Source organism: Oncorhynchus masou, chromosome 27 (assembly GCF_036934945.1).
Source record: "Oncorhynchus masou masou isolate Uvic2021 chromosome 27, UVic_Omas_1.1, whole genome shotgun sequence".
Classification (NCBI taxonomy): Eukaryota; Metazoa; Chordata; class Actinopteri; order Salmoniformes; family Salmonidae; genus Oncorhynchus; species Oncorhynchus masou.
In genome coordinates, this window is record NC_088238.1 from 50,921,646 (window position 1) to 50,932,604 (window position 10,959).

At 41.6% G+C, this 10,959-nt stretch overlaps 1 protein-coding gene across 2 annotated transcripts; it reads right to left on the reverse strand.

Moving 5' to 3' along the window:
- Positions 1–250: 250 nt before the first annotated feature.
- On the reverse strand, positions 251–10,523 carry LOC135516371 (zinc finger HIT domain-containing protein 1-like). Of its 2 annotated transcripts, XM_064940637.1 has the most exons (5): positions 10,419–10,523; positions 8,349–8,525; positions 8,095–8,174; positions 1,922–2,091; positions 251–1,475 (listed from the first exon to the last, which is right to left on the reverse strand). In XM_064940637.1, exons 1-5 carry the CDS (start codon positions 10,441–10,443, stop codon positions 1,454–1,456), a joined length of 474 nt encoding a protein of 157 aa, XP_064796709.1. In that variant the 5' UTR covers positions 10,444–10,523; the 3' UTR covers positions 251–1,453. The 2 variants fall into 2 exon arrangements, with proteins under 2 accessions (XP_064796709.1, XP_064796708.1); XM_064940636.1 differs by lacking the exon at positions 1,922–2,091.
- Between the last annotated feature and the right edge of the window lie 436 nt (positions 10,524–10,959).

Sequence of the window (10,959 nt, forward strand, 5' to 3'; positions counted from 1 at the left end):
CCTCTAAGAACATTCTCCCTAACAGGACAGAGCTTATAAACAAACATCTGTATACAAACCTGAACCAGGGTACACACACACACCAGTCACACAATCAGGCTCCACGTGCACACATACACAGGAGATTACTCTATAGCATAAAGGTTTACAATACACACACTGAGTCATAATCAGACATGTTTAATTAAATCATTACAGCAAGTCAGACAGACAAAGATAGTCAGACCCCCCCCCCCCCCCCTACGACGCAAACCCCTCCCTTTCCTGCCCTGTCTCTGCCCCCTTCAGGCCAGTGGCGTGTATTCATGGATGCCAAGCTTCCCCAATAAATTGACCAAGTAAAAAAAAAAAAAAAAAAAAAACATTTTATCTTTTGTGTCTGTTATTCATAATTTTCAATTTGCATGAGGCGGAATGCATCTCACTGGAGAAAGCTTCCGGGCAAGCGAAACAGCGCCCCTCTGTCTCTACACGTGTAGGCCATCTATCTGATGCTGTCTGGTTCATTGCTGCAGCCCGTAGCATTGAACGGAATGCAAGGGAAGCCAGCGAGCATCTGGCCTCTTGATAAAAAAAGTATAAACAATTAGCCGGTCAACATTGAGCTAAATTGAACAAGCTCAACTGTGAGTGGTCCTGGTCTGCAAAAAAAAAAAAGGGTCAAGGGAAGCCAGCTTGGATTTTGGAATCACTCCTATCAAAACGCAATGAAAGCATTAGTCATTGACAGAAACAAATTTAATTGTTGCATCTCGTTGTGTTGTTGTCCTCCGGTGGCTAGCTAGCTAAAGTTGTCCTTTTCTTAAATTAGCCATGGATGGAGATATGGATTTGGACTTGTGGTTCTACTTAATTCTCCATACCGGCCAATGATTATAACGGCGATTCTGTTCCAACCAGAAATTCATATATTGTTGTGCCCCTGGCCTGAGAGGATGGAAATTCAATATGTAGCTAGATGTAGAAGGCTAATGTTAACTAGATAAAATTTCCCATGAATGGAAGTTAATCTAGCGAGCAAGCATTTTAGCCAGGTAATCTATGACAACAAAAAAATAAAAAAGTGTGTACTGTATGACAGAGTGATAGACCTATTTGTGAAGTAATATGAATTAACAAGTTATAGAGCAAACAATGCAATTATAACACATAGGTTGTAATATGGCTTTTTTTCTTGCTTCCCCAGTGATTTTACCCATGCACCACTACTGCTTTAGACCCTACTCCACAACACTGACGTCACACCGCAGAGTGCTGAGCCACTGTGTGCATGTTTGTAACTTTCTAGTAGCGTTCCCCATTACTTCTCTGGTAGTGTTCTCTCCATAGCATCTCTGGTACACGGTCATTATCCGTAGCGCCGTTCCTGTGTTGTAACATTCTATACAGCTACAGGTAGAAGAATTTACCATCCACATTTTGTGAGCATGACCAGGTATAGTCAGATCAGCTGCTACAGAGTCATCTTCAGACACCTGAGAGAGAAAGAAATAGAGAGAGATATGAGGCTAAGGGTAGTAGGGTTAATATACAACCCTGTGTGTGTATGGTATTGTGTATGTGTGTGTGTGTTGCATTCATGTTACGTAGCCTCTGTGTGTATTGAACAGTGTGTGTGAGTGTTAGAGCTGGGCAATATGAACAAAAATTCTTATCGCGATAAATTGCCTAATTGATGCGATACCAATAAATCGAACAATAAGTTAATAGCAATGTGCACCACACTTTTTATTGTATTATCCTTCAAACTACTACTATTGGTTTGATGGTTGTAGCTATCAATTGTCCCATTAACAATCACCCATATTAGCGAACGCATTTCATTTCGAACTTCACATTTCTTTAGTATAGGCTACTTATCGTAATGAACGATCATTTTCAGTTTATGGTCCCAGCTCTAGCGAAGTGTAGTGTGAGTTACCTGGTCTCTCTGTGCGTGATAAGACAGCGTGTGGAACAATAGCGCCCCCCACAGGAGCAACAGGTGTAGGAGGAAGGAAATCCACAGACGGAGCAGAACAGACGAGGGGGGAGCGAGGAGGGAGGGGCTGCAGCTGACAGGTAGTTAGGCTCCTCCCTCTCAGACACATTCTGCCAATCACAACACAGCAAGGACGGGGTTAGCATCTCAGCAAAAACGGGGGCTATAGATAGGTTAGCGAACAAAGCGCTTCCTTGGGGCAGAAGTCAGCGTATTGTTGTGATTCTGGATGGCCAGATTGCTAGCAAAAATGACAAGAAACTGCCATGTGGGGAATCGTAAGTACGATAGTTTCAGCTCGTTTTATCTTGTTCTTGAGGTGTTCTGACTGATTTCATATCAATGCTAATATGGCTAAAATTTGTTAGCTAGCTAACCAACCAACAACTGTAAGGATGTATTTGAGAGGATACAAGAGCTCGTTGTGCAAATGTATGTTTTCAATAAACATTGGAGACAAAATATAGCTTACATGTTGTCAACAATCTAAGCCAACCCTGTCTATTTTGCATGTATTGGTTTTGTTGCTAAACAACCAACGAGTCTATGGGAAGATCTCAATTAATGATTTCAAAGGAAATTATTAGTATAAGAAAAATGGTGGAAGCTCCCACTAGCCAATTCCTCCACCAATCCAATGCTTTTAGATTTGTGGGTAGTAGTGAATGGGTTTACTTTGGGGCGTTCTGGATCAGACAAGGCTTAAGTTTACTTTTTTGAATTTAGTGAATAAGTTCACACTTCAGGAGAAAGGAGATATTATTGGTACGCACTAGAGGTCGACCGATTATGATTTTTCAACACTGATACCGATTATTGGAGGACCAAAAAGGTCGATACTGATTAATCGTCCGATTAAATTAATTAAAAAATGTATTTGTAATAATGACAATTACAACAATACTGAATTAACACTAATTTAACTTAACATAATACATCAATAAAATCAATTTAGCCTCAAGTAGATAATGAAACATGTTCAATTTGGTTTAAATAATGCAAAAACAAAGTGTTGGAGAAGAAAGTAAAAGTGCAATATGTGCTATGTAAGAAAGCTAACGTTTCAGTTCCTTGCTCAGAACATATGAAAGCTGGTGGTTCCTTGTAACATGAGTCTTCAATATTCCCAGGTAAGAAGTTTTAGGTTGTAGTTCTTATAGGACTATTTCCCTCTATACCATTTGTATTTCATTAACCTTAGACTATTGGATGTTCTTATAGGCACTTTAGTATTGCTAGTGGAACAGTAAAGCTTCCGTCCCTCTCCTCGCTCCTCCCTGGGCTCAAACCAGCAACACAACGACAACAGCCACCACATCGAAGCAGCGTTACCCATGCAGAGCAAGGGGAACAACTACTCCAAGGCCCAGAGTAATTGAAGTTTGTAACGCTATGAGCGCGCGCTAACTAGCCAGCCATTTTACTTCGGTCACACCAGCCTCATCTCGGGAGTTGATAGGATTGAAGTCATAAACACTGCAATGCTTGACGCACAACGAAGAGCTGCTGGCAAAACGCACAAAAGTGCTGTTTGAATGAATGTTTACGCGCCTGCTTCTGCCTACCACTGCTCAGTCAGATACTTGTATGCTCAGTCAGATTATATGTAACACAGGACACGCTAGATAATATTTAGTAATATCAACCATGTGTAGTTAAGTGATTATGATTGATTGTTTTTTATAAGATAAGTTTAATGCTAGCTAGCAACTTACCTTGGCTTACTGCATTTGCGTAACAGGCAGTCTCCTTGTGGAGTGCAACGAGAGAGAGGCAGGTCGTTATTGCGTTGGACTAGTTAACTGTAAGGTTGCAAGATTGGATCCCCCGAGCTGACAAGTTGAAAATCTGTCGTTCTGGCCCTGAACGAGGCAGTTAACCCACCGTTCCTAGGCCGTCATTGAAAATAAGAATGTGTTCTTAACTGACTTGCCCAGTTAAATAAAGATTAAATAAAGGTGTAAAAAAAATAATCTTTTTAAAAATAAATAAAATTGGCGCCCAAAAATACCGATTTCCGATTGTTATGAAAACTTGAAATTGGCCCTAATTAAATCGGCCATTCCGATTAATCAGTCGACCTCTAGTACGCACCCAGGGTCACGTTCAGAAGTCTCTATAGCAGAGGTCAACCAATTAATCGGAATGGCCGATTAATTAGGGCCAATTTCAAGTTTTCATAACAATCGGAAATCGGTATTTTTGGGCGCCGATTATGGCCGATTACATTGCACCCCACGAGGAGACTGCGTGGCAGGCTGACTACCTGTTATGCGAGTGCAGCAAGGAGCCAAGGTAAGGTGCTAGCTAACATTAAACGTATCTTGTAAAAAACAATCAATCAATATTAACATAATCACTAGTTCACTACACATGGTTGATGATATTACTAGGTTATCTTGCATGTCCTGCGTTGCATATAATCGATGCGGTGCCTGTTAATTTATCATTGAATCATAGCCTACTTCGCCAAACGGGTAATTTAACAAGCGCATTCGTGAAAAAAGCACTGTCGTTGCACCAATGTTAATGGTTTGGTACACGTCTTTCTTAAAAACAATACACAAGTATATATTTTTAAACCTGTATATTTAGTTCATATTGCCTGCTAACATGAATTTCTTTTAACTCAGGAAATTGCGTCACTTCTCTTGCGTTCTATATATATGCAGCAGTGTGGGCCGCCTGGCTCGTTGCGAACTGTGTGAAGACTTTTTCTTCCTAACAAAGACAGCCAACTTCGCCAAACGAGGGATGATTTAACAAAAGTGCATTTGCGAAAAAAAGCAATATCATTGCACGAATGTACCTAACCATAAACATCAATGCCTTTCTTAAAATCAATACACACAAGTATATATTTGTAAACCTGCATATTTAGTTAACAGAAATTCATGTTAGCAGGCAATATTAAACTAGGGAAATTGTGTCACTTCTCTTCCGTTCATTGCACGCAGAGTCAGGGTATATGCAACAGTTTGGGTAGCCTGGCTCGTTGTGAACTAATTTGCCAGAATTTTACGTAATTATGACATAACATTGAAGGTTGTGCAATGTGACAGGAATATTTAGACTTATGGATGCCACCCGTTAGATATTATACGGAACGGTTCCGTATTTCACTGAAAGATTAAACGTTTTAATTTCAAAATTATAGTTTTCCGGATTTGACCATATTAATGACCCAAGGCTCGTATTTCTGTGTGTTATAATGTTATTATTAAGTCTATGATTTGATATTTAATAGAGCAGTCTGACTGAGCGGTGGTAGGCAGCAGCAGGCTCGTAAGCATTCATTCAACCAGCACTTTAGTGCGTTTTCCAGCAGCCCTTTGCAATGCTTCAAGCATTGCGCTGTTTATGACTTCAAGCCTATCAATTCCTGAGATTCGTCTTCAAGAGAGCGAGAGTTGCACCCCTTCTGAAAAAACCTACACTCGATCCCTCCGATGTCAACAACTACAGACCAGTATCCCTTCTTTCTTTTCTCTCCAAAACTCTTGAACGTGCCGTCCTTGGCCAGCTCTCCCGCTATCTCTCTCAGAATTACCTTCTTGATCCAAATCAGTCAGGTTTCAAGACTAGTCATTCAACTGAGACTGCTCTTCTCTGTATCACGGAGGCGCTCCGCACTGCTAAAGCTAACTCTCTCTCATCCTTCTAGACCTATCGGCTGCCTTCGATACTGTGAACCATCAGATCCTCCTCTCCACCCTCTCCGAGTTGGGCATCTCCGGCGCGGCCCACGCTTGGATTGCGTCCTACCTGACAGGTCGCTCCTACCAGGTGGCGTGGCGAGAATCTGTCTCCTCGCCACGCGCTCTCACCACTGGTGTCCCCCAGGGCTCTGTTCTAGGCCCTCTCCTATTCTCGCTATACACCAAGTCACTTGGCTCTGTCATAACCTCACATGGTCTCTCCTATCATTGCTATGCAGACGACACACAATTAATCTTCTCCTTTCCCCCTTCTGATGACCAGGTGGCGAATCGCATCTCTGCATGTCTGGCAGACATATCAGTGTGGATGACGGATCACCACCTCAAGCTGAACCTCGGCAAGACGGAGCTGCTCTTCCTCCCGGGGAAGGACTGCCCGTTCCATGATCTCGCCATCACGGTTGACAACTCCATTGTGTCCTCCTCCCAGAGCGCTAAGAACCTTGGCGTGATCCTGGACAACACCCTGTCGTTCTCAACCAACATCATGGCGGTGGCCCGTTCCTGTAGGTTCATGCTCTACAACATCCGCAGAGTACGACCCTGCCTCACACAGGAAGCGGCGCAGGTCCTAATCCAGGCACTTGTCATCTCCCGTTTGGATTACTGCAACTCGCTGTTGGCTGGGCTCCCTGCCTGTGCCATTAAACCCCTACAACTCATCCAGAACGCCGCAGCCCGTCTGGTGTTCAACCTTCCCAAGTTCTCTCACGTCACCCCGCTCCTCCGCTCTCTCCACTGGCTTCCAGTTGAAGCTCGCATCCGCTACAAGACCATGGTGCTTGCCTACGGAGCTGTGAGGGGAACGGCACCGCAGTACCTCCAGGCTCTGATCAGGCCCTACACCCAAGCAAGGGCACTGCGTTCATCCACCTCTGGCCTGCTCGCCTCCCTACCACTGAGGAAGTACAGTTCCCGCTCAGCCCAGTCAAAACTGTTCGCTGCTCTGGCCCCCAATGGTGGAACAAACTCCCTCACGACGCCAGGACAGCGGAGTCAATCACCACCTTCCGGAGACACCTGAAACCCCACCTCTTCAAGGAATACCTAGGATAGGATAAGTAATCCTTCTCACCCCCCTTAATGATTTAGATGCACTATTGTAAAGTGGCTGTTCCACTGGATGTCAGAAGGTGAATTCACCAATTTGTAAGTCGCTCTGGATAAGAGCGTCTGCTAAATGACTTAAATGTAATGTAAATGATTAGGCTGGTGTAAGCGACGTGAAATGGCTAGCTAGTTACCGGGGTGCGCGCTAATAGCGTTTCAATCGTCACCCGTTTTGAGACTTGGAGTAGTTGTTCCCCTTGTTGTTCCGCGGATTTTGTGGAGCGATGGGTAACAATGCTTTGAGGGTGGCTGTTGTCGATGTGTTCCTGGTTCGAGCCCAGGTAGGGGCGAGGAGAGGGACGGAAGCTATACTGTTACACTGGCAATACTAAAGTTCCTATAAGAACATCCAATAGTCAAAGGTATATGAAATACAAATGGTAGAGAAAGAAATAGTCCTATAATAACCTCAACTTAAACTTCTTATCTGGGAATATTGAAGACTCATGTTAAAAGGAACCACCAGCTTTCATATGTTCTCATGTTCTGAGTAAGGAACTAGAACTTTAGCTTTTTTACATGGCACATATTGCACTTTTACTTTCTTCTCCAACACTTTGTTTTTGCATTATTTAAACCTAATTGAACATGTTTCATTATTTATTTGAGGCTAAATTGATTTGATTGATGTATTATATTAAGTTAAAATAAAAGTGTTCATTCAGTATTGTTGTAATTGTCATTATTACAAATAAATATAATAATTTTAAAAAAAGAATTCAAAAAAAAAAAATCGGCATCGGCTTTTTTTGGTCCTCCAATAAATCGGTATTGGTATCAGCGTTGAAAAATCATAATCGGTCGACCTCTACTCTATAGAGCTGACGTCATTCCTTATTCTATGTGAGAGAAATGTGCTACATGGCATTTAGCAGACACTTTTATCCAAAGCACTTTAGAGACACGCGTGCATACATTTTTATCGCTTGGGTGATCCCGGGACTTGAACCAGTTACAAGCATCATGTTCTACCAACTGAGCTACAGAGGACCATACATACGAGGGTTAGCGTCAATTCCGTTTCAATTCAGAAAGGAAACGAAATTCCAATTCAACATTTCCCTTACTGAAAAGCATTGGAATTTCAATGTCCTCCCTGAATTGACTGGAATTCAAATGAAATTGACACCAACCCTGATACATATCATCATAATGTATTTCTATCGGAAGGTTCTGTCAGGATGCACCCCTCTGCACATGATGCTAGTGTGTTTCAAATGACACCCACTTCTCCATATGGCGGACTACTTGTGGGGTTAGAGGTGTTCTCAGTCTATTACCTACCTCTTCTTCTAGTAGAGTCTGGAAGTTTTTGCGAAATCTCTGTTTGAAGTGATCACCTCTAGTTTTCCTCTTCTTCTTACCTAGAGACAGAAAGAAAGAGGGAAGGAGGAAGAGAGGCAGGAGAAGAGGGAGTGAAAGAGAAAGGATAAAGAGATGAAAGAGAAGGGAGGCAGAAGTACACATGAAGAAATTAATATAGAGCTCTCCACCAAACAATAGCACTGGGCAGATCTAAAAGGCGTTTCCTCACACACCGGGTTCCTCTCCTTCGCTAAAGGCGGGCAGGCGGGCAGTAGGACCAGAGGGAGGCAGGGAGGAGAGAGGGTCATCCTGGAAGTTGTCCTTCTCTAGAGCATCCAGCTGCCGATTTAACCTCCGCTGGCGTGTTGCATCGTCCAACACACGCCTCTGTCCCGCCTCCGCTACACGGGCTGGGAGAGATAGAGGGAGTAGGGGTAGTGAGGTAGTGAGGGAGAGAGAAAGATGTTATTAAAATATCCAATACCTGTAGTCATATGGATTAAGTCATTCGAGTCTACATTGGGCTCGTGTTTTAAAGTGCTCAGCATATGTGGGAAAAGCTTTCCAGGTGAAGCTGGTTGAGAGAATGCCAAGAGCAAGCTAAGCTAAGCTTTCATCAAGGCAAAGGGTGGCTACTTTGAAGAATCTCAAAAATAAAATATATTTTGATTTAACACTTTTTTGGTTACTATATGATTCCAGATGTTATTTCATAGTTTTGATGTCTTCCCTATTATTGTACAATGTAGACAATAGTAAAAATAAAGAAAAACCCTTGAATGAGTAGAGAATATTCATTAAAAAAAATCCATGTTTTGTATCGAGTGAGAAATTCCAGCTTGCATGTAATTTACATATTTTGGTCCACTGTGTGACACGCTGTCATCTACTTCTACACACTGCCGTGTCGCTTAGAAAAGAGCTGGGCACAGACATTTATAAGATACAATTTTCTTAGGAATCGAGAACGAAGAAAGTATCGCCCAAGTACAGGTTAGTTGAATATGTGTCTGCTATGCTTTACTCAGACCGAGTTTTCTTAAAGCTGCAATAGGGCTGGACAGGTTTCCTGTGGAGATTAAGATGCAGCGGAGCCAGCACGAGATATGGCTCGGAAAGCGTTCCTCAGTCCATAGATGAGAAATGCATTGTACTCCAAACTGTTCCATTATCCCAACTGTTATACAGAGAATTGTACGACTGCTAGTTAAGTAAACTGCCGTGTTTCGTTCTTATGCTAGCTAACAGTAGCCACTGCAGCCAATCTCTCATTCCATTCAAAGTGGTTTGGAGGCTGGATATTTTTTGAGTGAATTTTTTTTTTTTACACCTTTTTTAACCAGGCAAGTCAGTTAAGAACAAATTCTTATTTTCAATGACAGCCTGGGAACAGTGGGTTAACCGCCTGTTCAGGGGCAGAACGACAGATTACAACTCGGGGGTTTGAACTCGCAACCTTCCGGTTACTAGTCCAACGCTCAAACCACTAGGCTACCCTGTGCAGGTAGCCTAGTAAAAAGACCCATTTGAAGTAATTGTTTGACAATCAGATTAAAACATCATGACTGGTTCTGTTTGCCACAATAAAAAGTAATAAATTTCTAAAGTTAAATCTCAAATCATTACAACTAGTCCCACAGAGATCCTATTGAATTAATAACATAGAATTACATATAGAATGTATGATTCGACTCACATGTTTTTGGTTTAGGATGTTCTGTATAGCGAAGAAATTAAATCCACTTTCGCCCCTGCTTAAGCTACACGACTGTCCGACCCTAGTGCAGCTGTAAACAAGTGGGTCAAATCTGCTGGCTAGGTTTACACTAGCTACATATCAACGACTATCAATCACACAGCTGGAACAGCTAAAGCCTGACTCGAAGAGCTAGTAATGTTCGGACTAGACGATGATTTATTAGCTAACCTTGCTGTTGGAAAAGTACTGAAAATTACTTTCTGTTGTCATGTACTTCCTCTCATTGCAATTGAATACCCTTTTCGCCTTTCTATGTTAATATGAGATGATCAAGTTATATGTTTCGGTATAGTATGTCATAGTATGCATAGTTTTTCCGGTATAGTATGCTCACAACCGGTATTTTTTGTGATGATTGCGCATTTGTACGATCTGGACACAACACCACCAGGTTAGCCAGTTAGCAAGCTCAAGTGACAAACGTACGGTTGTTTGTTAATTAAATTGTTATTGTATTATTGACTTGTGAACTCAAGTTATCTACTCGAGATAGTTATTATAATCAGAAGCAACCATTTCACTAAGAAAAGAGAGTTAAACTCACCCGAAGACTTCTTTTCAAAAACCATTTGATCCTTTCTACTTTAGCAGGAAACGTGTTCGGCTAATCTACGTAGGCCTGCAGCGAACAATTTGTCCCAGATTATTTTCTTGCGCGTTTCTCTTCGTGTGACATGGTCGCCTTCTTGTGGTATCTATGAGCATGCAATTAAAATTATATTTCTAGTGGTACGAAATAGATCAAATATGATCATATGGATTATAATAATTTATTGACCCAAATAAATCACACAAATATATACATCGGTATATAATAATTTAGCGCTATTAAAATGTTGAAACTTTATTTCCCAATGATAACAAATCATTCACATTTGTACTAATCACGAAATAAAAATCAAATCAAAGCGATGACATACTTTGAGAGCTCTCGAATCTTCTAGAAATTAAACAATTAAAGTATATAGGCCTTACATACCCTTTCATGAAACCCCCAAAACAATGAAAGAATTATGGAATGTAAAAAATAAACAAAATATGAATATTTTCATTAATTTGAACCTCTAAACGTCTAGGGAGTATTG

Coding starts and splice junctions, on each gene's coding strand:
- LOC135516371 (XM_064940636.1), bottom strand. CDS start 10,443: ATGGTTTTTGAAAAGAAGTCTTCGG. Junction 8,526..10,418: donor TTTTGAAAAGAAGTCTTCGG/GTGAGTTTAACT, acceptor TATCTCTCCCAG/CCCGTGTAGCGGAGGCGGGA. Junction 8,175..8,348: donor TAGCGAAGGAGAGGAACCCG/GTGTGTGAGGAA, acceptor TTCTGTCTCTAG/GTAAGAAGAAGAGGAAAACT.